We start from the raw sequence: 20,759 nt of genomic DNA on the forward strand, positions 1-20,759 counted from the left end.
TGTGTATTCTACATTTTTCCATTTTTTTACCATTGTCATTTTGATACTGTTTTTCTAATGTCTATTTCTGGTACTATTTATTTTAAATGTTTATATATTACAATGTAATTTTTTGTAAAGCCACCTCGCAACGATTACATTGAAATGAAAAACTTAATATTCTCCCGAAGAGCTTCACATTCTTACATTAAGCACATTACATTTGTTTTTTAGTAATGTGTGGCGTGCACATGCAAACGGACTGTGATTTTTTATTTCTTGGCTATGAATACTTTTAAACGTGTTCTGTTTTTTTTACTTTAAGAAAGAATCAAATGTGACCGATTCACTGCAATGAAATAAAGCTGTAACGAGTGTATTTCTGTAAAATAATGAAGCAAACAACACCGCAGTAGAAAAACAACAATATTGTATTTCATTAAAAATGTACAAAAGATATTTACATGATCCGGTCCTGTAAATGGAGTCGGTGTAGAATAAGACGGTCTAAACATCAGTCCAGTATAACCAGTTGAGATGTGAGTCTTCAGCACCATCACATTCTCTTATTATTTCCGTCTTCAATCAATCAAAACAAGAGGAGTACAAATTTTTTCCTCAAAGTTTCACGTTTATATTTTATCTGTGTATTATTTCGCAACGTCGATTCTGTCGAGTACAAACATGGATGAGAAGTAGAATATTACATTTGATTTACACAATAAACAAAAGCTCTTTGTATCCACAGAAAGATAAAGTCCCGCTCTGTTAGTATAATGTATTTCTGCATCCGCTCGTGCACAGCGAGGCACTTGTTCCTGCACACATTTTCAAAAGTTGTATAAAAATACAGGACCGTCTCTTATCAAACTCTCCGTGGGTTTATATATGTGCCGTACTTGAACTTGTCTAAGGCAAAGTATGGCTTCTTCAACAAAAACACTACCAAGCTAATATTATACAGAATGATACACTTTAAAAAGCATTTAAGAAACGTTTATGCAACATTCGGTTCAAATATTACATCCCTGTCATCACTCATCACAAACGCAGCGCTCGTATTTTCTGTCCGTCCTACGACATCATGTTAAGAAACTTGCTCTCCTCCGCCAGCGTGCTGAGCATGGAGCTCATGTCTCCGATGGCCATGTTGCCGATTCCCGCGGGCACCGGGGGTAAAGTCACAGAGTTCCGGGGTGTGGTGAGGCGTGAGGAATTCTGGGATAGGCTGTGGAGGAGGGTGGGGCTTAAAGTTCCTGACATGAGGCTGGAGTGGTCGCCGTCATCCAGCATGGCATCAAAGTCGATCTGCGGATGCTCCGGCTCGTTTGAATCCACCGTGCTGGAGACGTGATTGGTTTCAGGAGAACCCACCGCGGCCACGGCTATACTGTCCATCATCACCAGACTGCTGGAGTCGAACATGTGAATCTGTCCCGTGTACATCATGGCGCTGGTGTGGGTGCTGTTGACGTTGGCTGATTTTTTTGGGCTGGCCTCTGAACTGTCGTACGCTGGGCTGAAGTTGGACTGTGGGTAACTGAGTTGTTGTGTTGGCCCTGAGAGTTGCCGGCTGTGGTGTTTGGGTGGCCGTGGCTGCACGAGTCCATGGTTTCCGTTCAGCGTGGGATTCTGAATTGCGTAACCTTGCTGGCTCATGTTCATCTGGGAATAGTTTTGAGTTTGACCAGCCGGAGGTTGAACTCGCACCCGGCTGGTTTGAGGTTTCCCGGACACGAGTCCCGTCATGTTGGCAATGTCATTGGAGCCCTGATGGTAGCCATGCATAAAGTTCTGCTCTGTCTTCGCCTGGCGCAGCGCTTGCCTCTGAGATTTAAACTCAATATTTTGATTCTGCTGGGCAGCGTGAGCGAGGTTCTGACTCATGAAGCCGATCTGGTGGTTGGTGTTGAGGTTGTGAAAGGGGCTGAGGTTTTGTTTTTGATGAAGGTTTCCCTGCCCAGTTCCTTGCTTGGGAGATGACTCCACCGTCCCAGAACTGACCTCGTTCCATTGGACGGGCATCTGACTCTTGGGGGACGAACCCGTGAACGTCTGTTGAGAGCCAGGACTCATGTGACACGAAGCTGCTGTTGGTCGAGGTCCATCATTCATGTTGCTCTCCACCAGCGCCAGCCGTCGATGTTGGGAACTGAAGCCGTGGACGCCCTGATGGCTGTACACTGACCCGGCATGCTGTCCGGAGCTTCCGTTCTGAGATGTGAGGTACTGAACGACATCATCTGGCAACATTATGGCATCATCAAGACTGTCGCTCGCCATGGTTTCCATAGCAACATTCTCAGAGATGCTAGGAGGCCGGCGTGGATACGGGTGACGGTTCGTGTTACCCTCAGGTGGGTTGCAGGTCTGTAGAGCAAAGCGTCTGCTGGGGTTCACGTTAGTCATGCTATAGAAGCGCTGGCCGAGAGAACGCTGCTCACCCACTCGTCTCACCGGGTCACTCGCCCTTCGTGGGATGTTGCCCGGCACCTGATGGGGTAAAACCCTACTGTTAGTGTAACTGGTGTCACTACACCTTCTGGGAACAGTTGGGGGATGTACAGGCAATGATGTCATGTCATAGGAATCGCCTAATAAGGCCATCCGAGCCTTCGGACTCATGAGGTCCATGTTGGGTAGAGGGGTGGGTGGAGCTCCTCCTGTTGCAGCAGCGTACTTGGCTTTGAGTCTGTAATGTTGGGCGGGCGTGAGACTGAGCATACTCGGGAGTTCTCCACATTGGCTGGCTTCACTGGAGCGTCGGGACATGTCGGTGGAGATGGGGTCGTACGAGTCCGCCGAGCTGATGTTATTCAGGCGACCTCCCGGTTGTGAGGCCTGACTGGACCGCCGGCTGGAGTAGCAGGGGGAGATTCCTGAAGAACGGCGGCTGAGGGTGTAGGCAGAGCTGATGGTGCTGGCCAGACTGTCCCGACGCTCCACCAGCTGACTCAGAAGCGTAGTCTCACCGGGGCAAAGGTCACCCAGACATGGGCTGGAGATGGGGAGCGCTGGATCACAGAGACCATTTTCCAATAATGAACCTGTGACGGAGAGGAGTTGAGCTTTGAGAAGAATCATTCACATAAAAATGAGAAATTTAGAGGATGAATACGTTGGTGTTTGGTATGAATGACAGATTCACTCACCGGTGTGAATGGGGGGCAGTTTGGTGCAGGGGGCAGGCGGAGTCGTGTTTGCCCAAGAGCAGGAGTCCCTCACCGACTTCAGCTTCTCCTGCTTCAGGTGTGAGAGTCTGTGGGCGGGGCATCTGCGCAGGTGAAGGCCCAACATTCCCGTGGAGACGGTGGTGGAATCCACGAGGGGCACGTCGTCCAATCCGCTCAGATCTCCCATACTGCCCCCGCTGTGTCCTGCCGGCTCTACTCCACCGTCATGGTGGGCGGCACGGCCAATCGGTGACGGCTCGCTGCTACATGATGACTGACCACCAGGGCTGGACTGATACATCTGAGAAAAACCCACAGGAGGTTTGATTACCCACAATGCACCAGCGAGAGACATTGACATTCATGAACGGACAGATAAAAACATGCTGAGACAGAGTTCTGAACATCACTTGCGGTTGTATAATTGCAAATAATGAGCATACTGCGTCCCCCCCTCCTCATCATCGAGACACGTTTCATGTCTATATCCCCCCTCACATAGCTAGGTTAAGTGCTTGACAAATCGTTATTTCCTATGGCAACGTCTCTGTGCATTATGCATGTGGTCTGGTGTGAACGCACAAAGGGAAATCTGGCAACATAAATAAGGTACTATCTTTGTTTCCTGACGGCTGATCCCATGGATGAGGTAAATGTATTCTGTCCCCACATGAAGCACGGCACTTCTTGATCACAGCTTGAGCTCTGGCACTATTTGTTCAGCACACAAAAACAGTCCCACTGATATAATATTAATCCACTAATGGCTTTTATCCTTGAGTGGCGGGCGGGGGCGTTAGATCTCAGTGATGGGGGGGTGGGGGGAGCCCAGGGGAAATTAAAGGCCCTCTGCACGCCAACACATCACAGGAAATTACACAATACGGGGGTCCACAGTTTTGATGCAGTGATACTTTATTTTTACTGTAAGTTAACGATGCAACTTAGATGAGGCCAAAAATTAAGCAAGAACATCAGGGAAAATGTCCGGCTATGTGCTTTTTATAGTATGAGCGCAAAATACACACAAAAATAAAAAGGGTCGAACAAACACGTTTGGACAGAACATAGAAGACACGCTTTAGGATGCAGAAATGAGCTGATGACAAGACATGGACTAGAGAGAAAACCTCACAGTGTATTTTCAGTAGCTATATTTTTTGCACTAACTTACAGGAGTAGTTCACTTCAAAATTTGCAACCGTTGAATTTCCATAGTAGGAATAAAATGGGGTATATGCACATGGGGTGATGACGTACTTCTGTCCATCATCACTCCGTGTGCATATACCCCATTTACTATGGAAAGTGAAAGGGGGCAAATTTTGAAGTGAACTACTCCTGTAAATGTATACACTGAAATTATATTTTAATTGACGTATTTCAAATATGTGGTATGACTGTCTCTATAATTACCTCTAAAATACACAACCATTCCAAACAAGAAATATTTTTACAAAATGATCAAATTGACCTGCTACTGTTATTTACATTTGTAACGTGAATGTGAAACTACTACTATTGCAGATTGAAGCGATTTGCAAAAAATGAAACAAATAAATGAATAAACAAAAGTTGCGTGTGTATGTGTATGGTTAGAGTTGTAGGTCAATCCAGATAGCAAAAAACCCCAAACTGAATACAAAACTGTATGTTGGTTATGTAATTTTTAGTTTTAAAATTTGTTTGAATACATTTGAGCCGTTTTTGCAAACTTTAAGCATTAAACCAGACCTAAACTACCTCGATGTTCATTTGTCTTAAGTAATTTACACATTCGAATGTGAAATCTTTCACGTCCATGTCATTTGTCAAGTACCCAATGCTTCAGAAATAAAGGTGAAAACACAGAGAGATCCTCACGCTCACCTCAGTAGCGTCTGTCCTTAATGAAAGTGTAAGAGAAGAGATGCAGAAAGCAGTTAAGAGACTCATACACACACACACATGCTCTGTTAGTATGATTGAATCAGCGTGAACGAAAACATTTCCATAGATTTCATTAGAAATGAATAATAGATTTAAAGCTGCAGTTGGTTACAAATACACAACGTTATTGTGCAAGAACATACACAAACTTATAATAGTGATTTATAAGTTAAACTGTTAATTTTGTGGGAAATGTCAGTTTGACATCATTTGACATCATTTTTCAGAGATGCTGAAAAAGAGTTAAAAGTTACGGATTGCAGCTACACATTATAGCTATTTAGAATGACAGACATTTTTTATGCATTTCTAAAGATAAAGATGACAGTTTACAGGTGAGAAACATACTATAGAAGTGTGCTGAAGTACAGATTTGACAATTACATTACAAGTGCACCGTCCGGTTGAATTTGAGTGCTCTCAAGAGGGCGACAGATTACTGCCACATATAAACATACAGTAATAAACTCTTAGGCCTGATTCACATTTCGCGTCTAAAACCGCGAGCCGCGCCTCTTTCTCTCTTCAACTGACCCGCGGTGCACGCGGCACTCCGAAAAGTTGAACTATTTTCATCTTGATGCGGCGCCGACGCATCTATAAAAATGACCGCGTCGCCCCCTATTTGCGCACGGCAATTTACATTTTTAATGTAAATTAAATTTACAATAAAAAATAATGAATATGCGTGCGGAAAAGACGCGAAATGTGAATAGGGCCTTAAATTTTTAATTTTAATTTTTTTCTTCTGTGTTATGCTGGATTCACACGAGCGGTGCAATTGTCGCGCGGCAGCCGCCTTTAAGCCGATGTGGCTGCCGCTGCCGTTCACAAAAACATCAAATATTTTTATCTTCAGATACGCATGCCGCAAAGAGCCGTACCCGTGGAAGTTGATTTTGCATGCACGAGCACCCCTTGCGCTCCGCCAACGTAGCGGCCCACGTTTTGCCACTTACCACATGTTTCCCTTTGAAAATGAACTGGACAAACGCGACTGCCGCGTACCGTGTGAATCCACCATTAGTGTAAGTGACTCTAGCGTGTCTGGCATGTTTCAGACCTCACAGACAGTGAGAGGGACTCTTACCATAGAGTTTTCGGTCTTGATAGATTTGACCTGCAGGTAGTCGTCCACTCCTCTGCCTGTGCCGTTGGCTTCCAGTTTCTCCTCCGTCACGCGTGTCATCTGCTTATTTCCCGCCTCATTCTCGCCGTTTTCTTTGGGCGGGTGCGGCCGAGGCGGCAGGTCGCCGCGCTGCTTCTTGGTGACGTGAGCGTCGGGCCCGTGGACGGTTTTCACGTGTTTGCGCAGCGAGCTGGGGTCCGTGTAGCGCTTGGTGCAGCCGGGGATCTTACACACGTAGGGTTTCTGCGGAGATAAATATGAGTCGAGTCAAATGTACGACTTTGAATTAGACTTTTATCTCTCGCCCGTTAAATCAGATTATCTTCAAATGCTTTCGACGAATGCACAATTAGAGGGAATAAATTACTGACGCGCTGACGGCGCCGACGCTAAGCATGGGTGATGCATTGCTGTTTACTCATAAAGTCGTGATAAAACGATGTCTCTCTCTCTCTCTTCTTTAGCTCATTACGGATCAGAGCGGAATGGAAACGGAGGCAGGTTTCATTTTCTATGCGTGATCTGCAGGTGGTCTCGGCCTCCGCTGGGGACGGCCTTGATTCTCACTAATGTATGGTGGGTTGCTGTACTCATTAGCTTCAGAGCTCATTATTCACACACGCACACACAGGTTGTTAATGGGACAGCGTTGAGTGTGCGGGAACAATCACTACACATGATGAGGGAGTGCGCAAACAAATCTAATTTTGGCTTAAATTTGTTACCGTATGCTGAAAATGGCACATTTACATAGAATTAGGCAGTTAGCGGTTCCTTAACGTGCCGCTGAAGTAAATGATCTGATGCTGCGCGTGTTGAAGGGCGGCACACGCGTGCACTTCTCATCAAGTAACAGATGTAAATCATACATGTGTTTCATGTTGAGATGAAGTGTATGTGTTTGTGTAAAGGCAGGTGTGTGTGTTTTACCTCATTGGAGTGTGTGCGGTTCTGGTGTTTGGCCCGGTCTGAAGCGTTAGAGAAAGCTTTATTACAGCCCTCGTGCTCACACACATACGGTTTCTCTCCGGTGTGTGAACGCAGGTGCGTCTTGAGATTTTCCAGACGTGAGTACGCCTTCGAGCAGCCCTCAAACTGTAACACAAACATTAGAATAAACAATCACTTTATTAAATGAAAACAACACAAACAAACATTAGAATGTAATGTGTAGATGTTCTGTGTGTGTGTGTGTGTGTGTGTGTGTGTGTGTGTGTAGATGTTCTGTGTGTGTGTGTGTGTGTGTGTGTATGCGTGCGTGTGTGTGTTTGGGTTCTGTGGATGCGTGTGTGTGTGTGTTTGGGCTCTGTGTGTATGTGAGTGTGTGTGTGTAGTTGTAGAGTATAGAGAGTAACTCACAGTGCACTTGTGTGGTTTCTCTCCTGTATGTCTGCGCATATGAACCACCAGCATGTACTGAGCTTTAAAGGGCTTCTGTTCACGCGAGCACTCGTCCCAGCGGCACACAAACTCTTTCTTCTCACCGTGGATGTGTTCGTTATTAATGTGCTGCAAACACACAAACACAACACACTTTACTTTCATTACACACACACACACACACACACACACAGATCTCAACATCAGCGGTGGTCTCTTATCAAAGAGACATTATCATGTGTCATGAAAAAATACTACAAGTGTTTGAGGAAATGAAACCATTTCAGCTTCTGAAGAGCAAAGCGATCCATCACACAACTCTGTGAGTGTGTAAGAGAGAGTGTGTGTGTGTGTGTCTTGGTGTGAGACCCCCATCTCTCTCTGCTTCACTGGTTGTCTGGAATGCCACAGAAAGTTGTGTCACCCCACCCAGGACACCAGTGCATGCTGGGACAGATCAAAGCCAAGCTTTAAGATCCAAAGGCCTTTTCTTACATTTATTTTACACCGATCATAGATTTTTTTCTGTTTTTAATATATAAGTAATCAAATATTATTAATACTTAAAAAAAGTTTGCATAGTTCATCTGTGGTTTTCGAACCCTGCTGACTTCAGATCATCAGGTTTGATCTCTATGGGTCAGAGGTCAAAGCATTACAGAGAGGTCAAAGGTCAATGAGATCTCATGACTCAGCTTAATCAGAGCCTGCAGATTCAGGTGAGGCGTCTCAGGTGTTATTAAAACAGCAATGAACATCATCCGCAAAAACCTGCTTCCTGCAGACTCGTGTTTTACTGATTTGTTATAAAATGCTCTCATTCAAGATGAACACCAGCGCATGTTCAAAGCTGTGTCGCCCCCCGGCCGTCTGTCAGGATATCCCGTAACACACGGACTTACATGCACCAGCTGTTCCTGTGTGTCGTACTCTTTACTGCACCCGTCCCAGTGGCAGTTCGTCTCATACACAACATCCGTCTCTTGTTTGCAGTCGTCCAGGTCCTCCTTCAGGTCCACTGCACCACCCAGACGGTCCTGAGGGGAAACGGCAACGTTACGTCATAAACGCTCTCCGGTGGAGATGTGAACAAGGACGCGAGAAAAACACGCTGCGCATCGGTTACATCACCCGACGTGTGTTATTAAATCCAAGCTTTATTTTTAAAAAATACTATTAAAAATACACCCAAACGCGACGCCGGTGGACAATTACTGAGAAGTAAACATTAATTGTGTGTGGGTACACGTGTGTGGTGTGCTAAGAGTTATCGGACCGCTGCGGGTACACGACGCAACACACACGCGCGCTCGCGGGCTGCTGACTGCAGCATGTTTATCTGCGGCGCGCGAGCTATCTTCATCAATTCTGTTGGCCCCAAGACGACGGCAGCCGCCTTATTCCCCATGCATCAAGAGCCAAGCCGCCTCACCGACACCAGCAGCCGCAGATTTGTCAAAAGATGAGCGGAGAGCGAGGGGGGGGTGAAAAAACTCTCAGGTGACAATAACGGCCGGCCAATATTTCATGAAAATGAAGTGCTCTGGCACAGTTTACACGAGCGCGGCGAGTGAACGCTCGTAAAGCTCTTATCAGCTGGAGTTTTTCTGCCGCCGCTCGTGTGAGAAGGGGGTCAGGGGACCGCGGATGCTCCCGGGGGCCGCCCGGCCCGTCATTGATCAGGAGGAGGTTTTTTCAGGGCGATTTAGCGCTGCGATTCGTCATGGCTTGTTGTTTAGCAGAACAGTTTCTGTCGTGCGGTTTGTTTAATTGGAGGATGAGACACGAGGTCTAGTGTGCTTTCTCGCCGTCTAGAGTGCACGGGCGCAGGGATAAGTTTATAAATGATGGATTCTGAACGCTTCACGTGCACTGAATATTCAACATTTATAAACAGACATTTTCCTTTTATTATTGAATGCAAAACAATTCTGGGGAAATAATTGAATTACAATACACATTCTTCACATGAGGAACACTATCTTGTATGACACTCTTACCGGAGCGCACGGTGACACGGGTCGCAGCACGTCAAACTCTGTCTTGACCTTTGACCTCTTTGTGTTCAGGGGGTTCACTGTGCTGCTGACTGCCGAGTCACCACTGAAGTCCTAAGGAGAGAGAGAGAGAGTTGGTTTTTGTGTCGTTTGTGTGTGTTCCTGTGTTACTAAGTGTGGAGTATGTTAGCTGTGTTGATGTGTGTTTGGTTGCGTTGGTGTTTGTGTTCGATTTGTGTTAGATGTCTGTGTGTTTGTGTGTGTCAGTTGTCTTGATGTGTGTATCCTTGTGTTAGCTGTGTTAGTGTGTATTTGGTCAGGTTTGTGTGCCTTTGGTTGTGTTAATGTGATTGTGTGTGTTTGGTTTGCATGTTCTTGTGATAGCTGTGTATTGCTGTGTTGACATGTGTTGGTGTGTGTTCAGTTGTGTTAGTTGCATGTGTGTGTGTTCTTGTGATAGCTGTGTATTGCTGTGTTGACATGTGTTGGTGTGTGTTCAGTCGTGTTAGTTGCATGTGTGTGTGTTCTTGTGATAGCTGTGTATTGCTGTGTTGACATGTGTTGGTGTGTGTTCAGTCGTGTTAGTTGCATGTGTGTGTGTTCTTGTGATAGCTGTGTATTGCTGTGTTGACATGTGTTGGTGTGTGTTCAGCGAGGTGTTGCGTTACCTTGCCGTCAGTGTCAGGGGCGGCGGTGGGCGTGGTCAGGGCGGAGAGCGTCAGCGGGTGATGTCTGCTGGTGAATGTGGGTGACGGCTGCATCAGCGGTGGCGTGTGACCGAACGCACTGAGTCCTCTCTGCTGAGACAACAGCTGCTGATACGCCACAGGATTAATGGAGGGAGGAAACGCAAAGGATGGACTGCAGGAGAGACACACACGTGAGCATGTGCAGATGATGTTTGAGTGACAGGGGTTTAGGGGGTCCGTACAGTACCTGATCCCCCCGACAGACAGGTGACCGTACGAGCTGCTGGCGGCTGAACTGGAGCGCGAGTTATTGATGTAAGCCACCAGAGAGTTGGGTGATGTGCGGATCATGGTCTGAAGGTCGATGCTGGCGTCCGAGAGCGGAGAAATGGACAACGCACGCTTCCGACTCAGCCGGGGCGTCAGCCGGGGACTGGGGAACCGCGATACTGTAAACACACAAACACAGCCAGCATTAAAAATTCAAGACGATCACTGTGATGATGGGCTGCCGTGTGTATTTGCAAGACAACATCCATCACAATTTTGAGAAAAAAGGATGAAAAATACACAAAAGTCCAAAAGTAAATGTTGATTTGTTTCACTCTGAACTGTCCACAGCAGCCACCAAACAATGTTTAGTAGTGTGGGCATCATCTGTGTCATTTCAAGCTCCGCCCCCTCTGTGTTATTCTAGCCCCGCCCACCTCTGTGCTATTCCAGGACCCTCACGACGAGTGTGTGTGTGTGTGTGTGCATGTGTATGATGGATGCTCTCACACAGTGTGTGTGACACACAGCTCCACAGGACAGAGTCGAGTCTCATCAATAAGTGCTGAAGATTTATTCCTTCTACTGACAAACACAACACACTTCTCCTCAACACTTCTCACAACACGCTTACTCGCTCTTCTACATTTCTAATACAGCTGACAAATTGTGTCTCCATAATTCACATGGATTGTTAAACAAAAAAAGGTTTGCAGAAAGGTTTGCGTGATGGTCAGGGGATACAAGGTACAGTTTGTACAGTAAGACACCACAGTATAAAAAACAAACACGTGTGTGATTAATGTGCGTTGTGCATGAATGCGTGCGAAGAGAAAACATCCTGATCATTCAACACAAATTCAAAACTTCTTTATGGCAGGTTTCATCAATTAAATCTGTTGTGTTTATGGCCAGAATCAAACACACATTATTGAGACGACTGCAGCGAACTCAACAGGTGTTCAGCATTACTGCCTCTGCTAATAAACCCTGTGCGTGCGTGCGTGTGCGTGTGCGTGTGCGTGTGCGTGTGCGTGTGCGTGTGTGTGTGCGTGTACTTGTACATCTATATTTGTGAGGACCGGTTTGATTTGTAGACCAGCGGTGTGAGGACAAGGAGAGTAAAGTGAGGACATTTTGCCAGTCCTCACTTCCAGAGACCCCTTTAAAGGGCTGTTGGAGGGTGAAGACTTGGTTTTAGGGTTGAGGTTATAATCAGGTTTAGGGTCAGGGTTAGGGTCAGGGTTAGGGTCAGGCATGTAGTTCTGATGGTTAGGGTGACGGGCTAGAGATTGCATTGCGTCAATGTATGTCCTCGTAAAGATAGCTGCGCAAACATGTGTGTGTGTGTGTGTGTGTGTGTGTGTGTGTGTGTGTGTGTGTGTGTGTGTGTGTGTGTGTGTGTGTGTGTGTGTGTGTGTGTGTGGTGTGTGTGTGTGTGTGTGTGCGTGTGTCTTCATATATCACAGATCACAATAACAGATTTGTGTGATTTGTTCATCTTTTGTGTTCAAGCTTCGGCTTCTGGAGTGGCTGGAAATGCTAAAGATGTGTTAGAGACAGCAAACCATTAACTCATGTTACGAGTAATGACCCTGACGGCAGAAAAGCCGAGCTGTTATTTATTAGAGCCGGAGTCTGTAGGGAATGTGACACACACACACACATGATTTGTGTAATCCTGCTCGTGTGTTGGCATCACACGTGATGAAATCATTATGAACGTCCGGTTGCTGTGAGTCTCTGGACACACGCATGCACACAAACACGCGCACACACTCTCTCTCACACACACACACACACACACACACACACACACACACACACACACACACACGCAGGCTCTTGTGGGTTTGCCATTCTGCTGGACGTGAGCTCGGTGACATCAGGACTGTTTCTGGATGATTGTGATATTTGTCTCTCAGTTCCAGATGGATTCTCAGTCGGTCTGTGTCAGTAAATGAGCGGCGGTGGTTTCAGTCAGAGCGGGACACGCTCCACCGTCAGCATGTGAACACATCTGAGTCAAAGCTCACAGATCAAAGCCACATGACTTCAGCTAACTGAGCTGTTCACTCTTGTTTCTTTAGTTTTCACACGCGTGAGAACGGACGGATGGAGTCTTAGCGTGTCTGATTATTTGAGGAGACATGAAGGCAAATATTAGTGACGGGTTCATGATGGGTTCGCACACACACTGCAGGATGATCCTCTGGTAATATTGTGATGACTGACGGCATCTCTACACACAATCACAATGACTGATCCTCTTCTCGTGACTCACTGAAACTCCTGTAACATCTGTCTGACTCTACCACATCATCACATCACACACACTGTCCGTCTGTCATTTTATTTTTCCCTCTTTCCTTGCTTCTTTCCATCAGTCTGCCTTTCTTTTCTCTCTGCCCGTCTGTCTGCCAGTTATTCTGTCTGTCCACTGGTCTCTTTGCTTTCTTTCTTTCTTTCTTTCTTTCTTTCTTTCTTTCTTTCTTTCTTTCTTTCTTTCTTTCTTTCTTTCTTTCTTTCTTTCTTTCTTTTCCTCTCTCTGTCTCTCTCTCTCTTTCTTCTTTCTTTTCCCCGTTCTCTGTGTCCGTCTTAAATGTCCTGTAAGTTGTTTTGAATAAAAGTGTCTGTCAAATTCATGACAGTAAATGTGTCTCTCTCACCATCCACAGGTGTGAAGTATTCGGGCAGGTGTGCCGCCGCCCCCTGCATAAGCAGCTCTCCGTACGGGTTTCTGTGACCGGTCATCAGGTGGTAATACTCGGCCGGGGTGGCACCGGGAGGTGGAGGGGGCAGACCGAACAAACCTCTGTCCTTCAGATGCTCGTGGGTCACTGCGTCACGCAGAACGACAGCAGTTGAAAGGGCATGTCAAGAGAAAACACGACGAAGAACGTTTACTGAAAGCCCAAATCAAATCTATTCATTTGGCTCAACATCTCTATCAAACAAATCAAGGCGTCCCTTAATGAAAACCGTACATTTCTTTTTTATACAGAGAAAATCTAGAGGCAGCACTAGCAGCAGGTCTGTGTTTAAGCACTGGGGTTTGTCTACAGCTGTGCCCGGAAACCCTTCAAGGCCGCTTCTACCCATCCGCCCTCGTTTCGGCTCAAATAGACTCATTTCTCTTTTGCCTGCGAGCTTTTATGTCTTTATAGCTGCTGGGATCTCCAGCGCGCTGCTTGTTTAAGTTTAAAGGTGCAAACACATTACTGCTGACAGACGGTGAATGGTGATTTATATGTCACGCCTTCAGCTCGCCCAAACCTGTAATTGTAATTCAGATCTGAACAGGGGCCTGTCATCGGACCGGAGGAATTCTGCCTTGTCGGGTCTCTCTTATTTCATTTCCAAAGCGCCCTCCGGAGGCCAAAATCACAGGCAGCGAATGTTGAAAGTTTCGCTGTTTAACATTTCACAGAAACATCTGCATGCGTCAGATTCCATTAGTGTCCACCGGGGGAAGATTGAGACGGTTGAAACACAGACGTTGAAAATCCCAATGATTAAACGTGATGAAAACTAGCTAAACGTTGTTTGTTGAAATTCAAATAGCGCTGACACTTCTACAACAACCACAGTATACATGAAGTCACACGCTACTAAACTTAAAGGGACAAAATTCTGTCATCGTTTACTCACCCTCAGATTGTTCCAAATCTTCATAAAATTCTTTGTTCTGATGAAGGAAGATATTTGGAGGAATGTCAGTAACCAAACAGATCTCATCCCCCATTTACTGCCATAGTAGGGAAATCAATCCTGTGGGATGAAATCTGTTTACTGACATTCTTCCAAATATCTTCCTTTGTGTTCATCAGAACAAAGGCATTCATAAAGGTTTGGAACAACCTGAGGGTGAGTAAACGATGACAGAATTTTCATTTCTGGGTGAACTGCTCCTTCACTATGTGTGGATTCACTCTTTCCTCATTGAAAACAATGTGCCAAACATAAATGAGTACATTAAAAACTTTTAAATCACGTTAACTTACGGTAACAGCTCCTATCCATTAATCGCCTAGTAAAAGTTGATCAATTTTAATGAAATACTTGGACAGGGTCACTTTAAGGACATATGGAAATCACACGACCAGGCGAACACTATTTGTTTCGTTCTCCGTTATTAAAGTCCATTCACCAAAACTTTAAAGATAAAGTCGTCAAAATCGATCTAAATTGAAAAAAACACAAATGGCATCCACACCACAACTATCTCTTTCAGAGCGATTTTTTTCTATCTGATTAATGATAAAACATTGACAGCCAATCAAAATTCATTTCAATTTAAAGGGCTCGCACATTCAAAAACTGCATCGAGCGAGATTAGAATAAACGTAACGTCATCTTCTGTTGGGGTGGTTAACGTTATAGTTATCATTAAGTTATCAACCTTGCAGTTCTTCTGAGATTTTCCGCTTATAAGTGATGTTTATCGTGTTAGTTGTACGAATTGTTTTATTTCCACTTAGTCAAACTACTTAAATGAAAAGAATGCTGTAAAGAATCTGTGCTGTTAACTCGCACCATCGGCTGGACTCAGTCCACGGGCCGCAGAGATCATGGACAGCGTGGGACTGCCGTGAGCCGATCGGAGGTAATGCTCCACATGCGGCGAGACGTAAGAGTGGGGATGAAGGAATGTGGACTCGCCGGCGCCCCCCGGAGACAGACGGATCAGAGAGATGTCAGAGATCATCGGGCTGCCTGCTAATCCTGGAGGCCTGGAGGACAGAGAGAAAACAAGGAGATTTAATATATCACCTCGGTACAGTAAAACAACAACACTGATGATGGACTGAACATTTCTGAGAAGCAACAGATTTGTCTTTATGATTGTTGACCTGTGTATGATGATGAAATGACTCAATGTTTGACACAGCGTCTTTCCTTTAGAGGTTTCTTAGCTATGAAAGGTTTGCCATAACTAATATTTGTGAGGTCTGGTGTTGAGGTGCGATGGGATGAAGCCAAACGTTCTAACACAAACCAGACCAAACCGGCCACTCGATCTGCGTCTGCTCTTTCGTTTTCCTTCAGTCCATCTGTACCCAAAGCAAAACGAGCTGCAATCGATCCTCTTTCCTCAGTCATACCGAACTGAAGCTTTCTAATGATTCCCGTCAAACACTCGGACATTCAGACCTTAAAAAATGACATCTCTGTAATATCTCAATTGTGAATGAGAATGAACAGACACATCTCCTTTAGAGTTTCAAAAGATCACAAATATTGTTTTTGCAGTACAATCTTGACCTTTGGAAAAGATCAAACCTGCGATGAAGGTTCTTTCAGATCTACTGTATGCATAGTAAATCTAGTAAATGAGTCGTGTTTCTCCATCTGTGATCATTAAACTTTATTAAATAAACCCACAGCCAACATTCAATGAGCTAATCTGATATTTTCCTCCGTTTTAATGACACAAGTTTGATTTTAATAGTGGAAAACGAGAGCCAAATGAAAGCGTGTTTTGTGAACAAACTAACTTGTTTGGCCAAAGCAAGGTCACTTCTTTTAAAAGGACTGCAAGCAAAAAAGCAAAGGCATTCTTTTTCCTCCGAAAAGCAGAGCTGTAAAACAATAAGCACGTACATGCATCAGGCGCATGCATACTTTATAATCTCCTCCGTCCTCGGAGATCAGATGGACGATGTGCGAAACATTCTCTATTTCACACAAACTTCCACTACAAGAGCGCAAACACAGCCCGGGCGGCCCTTAAATAATGTAATATTCAGATTGTAACATCTTTAGCCTGTGGAACGCATCTCGTTTTCATACCGACCGGAGGTTCCAGTAAAACAAAGAGAGGCGCTGAAATATCGCCCGTTCCACGCCAGGGGACTGCGGGACCTCTTTCACACCTCTACCCTCCTAAAGATCCAGACGCTCCTGGAGTCAGAGCTTACGGCTCCCACAATGCAATGGGGTAACGCCGGCGATGAGGATACGGGCCAGAATCCAGTAAATCTCTGTGGCCTGAGGATTCCATCTCAGCGTGATTCAACGAGTCCGTCCATGTCCTTGGCTGCACTCGAGAGGGTTTGCTTTGCCTTTTATAGTGAGTTCTACACACAGTGCACTATATAGTGAAAGAGTGGGTGTGATTTAGTTGACTTTTTTATGTTTTTGTTTCATTCGTTGTTCATAATATATAATTGTGTATTTTACTTAAACATTTGATGTGAAATTTTGCTCCCTAAAATTGTTAAACAACAGAGAAAAGATGACACACACATAGGAAAGGAAACCGCCGTGTGATTTAATAAGCACTTTTAGATGCAGATGCCACCAAATGTCTGTTATTTTTCTCACATCGGTGAGAAATTGTACATAAATACACATAATTCCTGCTATTAATCCATCATAATACAGTGGTGATTCAATAATGCTGGATGGCAGCGTGTTTCATTCGTTCGCTGTGGATGGCTGAGCGCAGACGGGCTATTGTTAAGAGCGAGAGAGCGGGTTTACACCCCTGTGATGTGGGCATTGTTTCTCATGCCGTGTCGGTGGGGTGTCCGTGGCCAGCAGATGGGCAGAGCACCTGTTTGCACACCGTGCCATGCGGTCAGGTGCCCACGTGTTGGCGTCGGCTGAGCATTTTAGGTGTGCACGCGTCTGATTGAAACAAAATTTAAAACCAACCAAACTCTAACATCTCTTCTAGTCATCATCTATGGTAGATATAAATCCAGTAATCACAAAATCAATATGAACTTCTCATCAAAGAAATCTAAGAACAAACACTCTGAGCTACTCTTTATACAACACAATACTCTTACTGTAAATAGTCAACACATTTGTAGTTTGTGTGTGTGTGTGTGTGTGTGCGTGCGTGCGTGTGCGTGTGTGTGCGTGTGCGTGTGTGTGTGTGCGTGTGTGTGTGTGTGCGTGTATCTGTGTGTGTGTATATGATGAATTACTCTGACAGGATCTTGTCTCTACCTGGAGCTGATTCTCAGATTTAGATGCATCACTTTTACTGCAAGAGAACCATAGAACGCACACACGCACGCACGCACGCACACACTCTCTTACACACATAGTGTTTATATTTTTAAGGGTTCTTTCCAAAGACCTAATGACTTCTTACTGTACAAACTGTATGTTCAATCTGCTAAACCGTGTCTACACCGGATGTGGCCTGACAAAAGACGCAAATAGAACGCATTAGAACCCATTATAATTTTACATTTTGTCCACACTGCCTCACACAGTGTAACAGAAAACATCTAAAAATGTGCGGACATTTGGTGTCAAAAACAGAAGGTTTACCCTTTTTTTGTACACAGGGTTTTTCCTGCATAGAGAAATTGGAGGCGGCCGCCTCCGTCTAATGTCGTGCCGCCTCAGGCTCTCGCAAAAATTATGTTGTGAGTCTTCACATGAAATGCTGCGTGCATTTGTAACTGCAGTTGCGACATTACGCCACAGTGGAGGCGCTGTTTCATTATCAGCACACTGAGGCGCTAAAAAGAGTTGCAGAACAAGACTGTGTTTCACGGCTGTTTGTTTTGCATCCAAGTACGTTTAATTTCTTGAAATGTCTTAAATTAACATGACGTACATCATTGTAATGTCTTTAGATGTGCAGTTGGATGGTTGAATCAGCGTGTACTGTACACAGAGAGTTCGCCAGTATGATCGCACATCAGAACGACTCGCACACGAATGACTCATTTGAACCGATTCATTTAAACTATTGAACTTTTCAGTCACTAGCGAATATAAGAGATCCTTGAATCATTTAAAGTGAACCACAGAGAATGAAAGATGTGCTAGAAAGACTGTTTAATTCAGTTGGCTACTGTGGGCTGAAAAGTTAGTTGAAAATGATTTAAAAAAAAGCTTTATTTGAAAAAAAAACATTTCTGTTTGGTTGAATAAAAGTAATGTTTTATATAACTTAATCATTGTCATTTTTATCTAATTTTATTAGAAATTTTAATATGTCAAACTCAAAGTCACTTTGGTTAAGCCACTTAAAGGTACGGTAGGCCTATGTGTGTGTACATGATCAGGATGGCAGCACCTCCGTCTCATTTTGAGCCAGAAAAAACCCTGGTACACTGTGAGGACTTTCCATAAACATAACGCCTTTTATAGTGTACAAACTGCACGTTCTATCCCCTAAACCCTAACCGTCACAGAGAACCTTCAGTATGTTTTTTTTACATTAAACATCATTTAGTTTCAGCTGTAAACTCACACTCACATAATGCATCATTTCCAGAGAACGTACAAACTGATCAGCCTTGAATGTCATGTAAGCTGGTTGTACTGTATATTCTAAATGATTTTTCTTCTTCACATCAGAAGTTCTGTGCACTTGTTTGGCTGTGTTTTCCAGCTCTGTCGTCTCTCTCGAAGCTCTCTGACACTGATCCGGATGAAGAACGATGCTGACAAGTGGGTGGCGCTTTCTGCATTCAGCGGTCTTCTCCTCTTCATCTCCAGAGAATTCCCACAGCGCTCGAGTCCTCGGCACAGATGAATCGCACCGGCCGCTGTCACTTCAGCTCCGGGATAAAAAACCCCGCTACCTTTCCAGTCTCTCGCTTTGTCAAACGCACCAAAAAAAATGAACGAGGATCCGTAGGGGAAGCGTTCCCGCGCCAGCTCCGCTGACAGCTCTGACAAAATAACCAGCGCCCTCGTTATTTTATATGCAAACAATGATAAAATGAACTGTATGGACACGTCATGTTAGACAATCAGCACGGAGACCCCTGACATGCCGCCCGGCGACTGTAACAAAGTGCCTGGGCTTGCCACGGGCGACACCGCGCTTAATTTGCTGCACAATGTCCCTGTAATTAGATGAATTTGGCTCAGGCAGAGGAAAAGACAGCTAGATCAAGGTCTTGATGAATTAGGGGTCCACTGTCAAGATCAAATCACATTAATCAAGGCGAGCGAGTGGTGGGACAGCCGGTCCCCCCCACCCAACGGCGCTCTATGTGTGATGAATAGGCTAGCTGCCGGCGGGCCGACCGAATGCATCACCATCAAAATCTGTGAATTTAAATGTAAGAACAGCACTTCCACAATTCTATCGATTTATTCTGCTCTTTCAAGATAAACCTACCTACGAGGCCCGAGACCCCGTTTCGAAAAAAGAAAAGTCGAAGGTGTCGTATTTAAGGAAGCGAAACAACAAAGTGGAACTTCGGAAACTAGCGCGGCCCACTTTGTGTTCCGTTTCGGCGACGGCGCTGACCGAAATTCACCTGGGACGTGGAAGGTCCGGAGGTTAACCTACATTACTCGAGCTGTCCAGCTGAACCTGAGAAAGATGCTCTGAACACGTGTGTGCATTCACAAAGCTCGGCTAAAGCCTTAAAACGAAAAATACAACATCGATCCCAAGCCTCATTTTATGCAAGTCGCCCGTTTCAGAAAACATCTCAACGTGCTCGACGCAGGTACAAGACATGCGATCAAAACTCTACGTGAACTATCAAACACAAAAACTTTGTGGAGCAATGAAGAATTTCCAGGTGTAAACTCCTAGTTCGACAATACTTTGACTTTCGCTCTCCCAAAAATATAAATCATGACATTTAACACGGGAGTCTTTCTTCAGTGGAACACAAAAGAAGATATTTTGAGAAATGTCTCAGTGGTACAGGTTTGACACGAGGATGAGTGAATGATGAAAGAATTCTCATATTTGGTTGAACGATTACTTTAAAACATCAAACAGAAGAAAGACGAGATGTTTGATATCGCCTCCACGGATCTCTTGGATTTGAGATTTGAGATTCAAATCTGACATGGACATAAAAGTGAGATTGTTTAGCCGTTTCCTAAACGGTGAAATCAAACAGTAACTCTTGAATCAGACTTTTAGGCCAGATTCATTGTTCTGTCAAACCCAAACGTCAAACTCTGATCTGAACATCACGTGATTTACGTGTTTAAGTTTCCTACATCAAGTTCACATTGTGTGCGTTTCTGGATCACCTGCGATCAAACTGCATTTGAATGTTGCATGCATGCGTGCAGGGATAAACAAAACACACAAGTGCAGAGATTATTTATGTGCAGGAACGCGTGACCGCAGGCTTACCCGTGCAACGCGTGAAGAGCGTGAGGCTCGTAGTGGTATCTTCCCTCGTGGTGACGCACGTCGAGCGGGATGGGAGAATGGAACGTCGGGAAGATGTGATGGGGGCCTGCAGAAAGAGAGAGGTTT

The 20,759-nt window shown here is 45.0% G+C and overlaps 1 protein-coding gene across 1 annotated transcript in view; it reads right to left on the reverse strand.

Moving 5' to 3' along the window:
- Positions 1–439: 439 nt before the first annotated feature.
- The window catches only part of gli2b (GLI family zinc finger 2b), a 51,931-nt gene continuing 31,611 nt past the window's right edge, over positions 440–20,759 (reverse strand). The window contains exons 3-14 of the mRNA XM_057362815.1: positions 20,634–20,739; positions 15,083–15,279; positions 13,216–13,386; positions 10,524–10,725; positions 10,256–10,448; positions 9,591–9,701; positions 8,493–8,627; positions 7,570–7,719; positions 7,141–7,305; positions 6,172–6,453; positions 3,132–3,453; positions 440–3,026 (exon numbers count right to left, since the gene is read on the reverse strand). Of these exons, the coding sequence (XP_057218798.1) occupies positions 1,054–3,026; positions 3,132–3,453; positions 6,172–6,453; positions 7,141–7,305; positions 7,570–7,719; positions 8,493–8,627; positions 9,591–9,701; positions 10,256–10,448; positions 10,524–10,725; positions 13,216–13,386; positions 15,083–15,279; positions 20,634–20,739 (4,007 nt within the window). The 3' untranslated portion in view covers positions 440–1,053. The remainder of the gene's footprint in view (positions 3,027–3,131; positions 3,454–6,171; positions 6,454–7,140; positions 7,306–7,569; positions 7,720–8,492; positions 8,628–9,590; positions 9,702–10,255; positions 10,449–10,523; positions 10,726–13,215; positions 13,387–15,082; positions 15,280–20,633; positions 20,740–20,759) is intronic.

Source organism: Triplophysa rosa, linkage group LG20 (genome assembly GCF_024868665.1).
Source record: "Triplophysa rosa linkage group LG20, Trosa_1v2, whole genome shotgun sequence".
Taxonomy (NCBI): Eukaryota; Metazoa; Chordata; class Actinopteri; order Cypriniformes; family Nemacheilidae; genus Triplophysa; species Triplophysa rosa.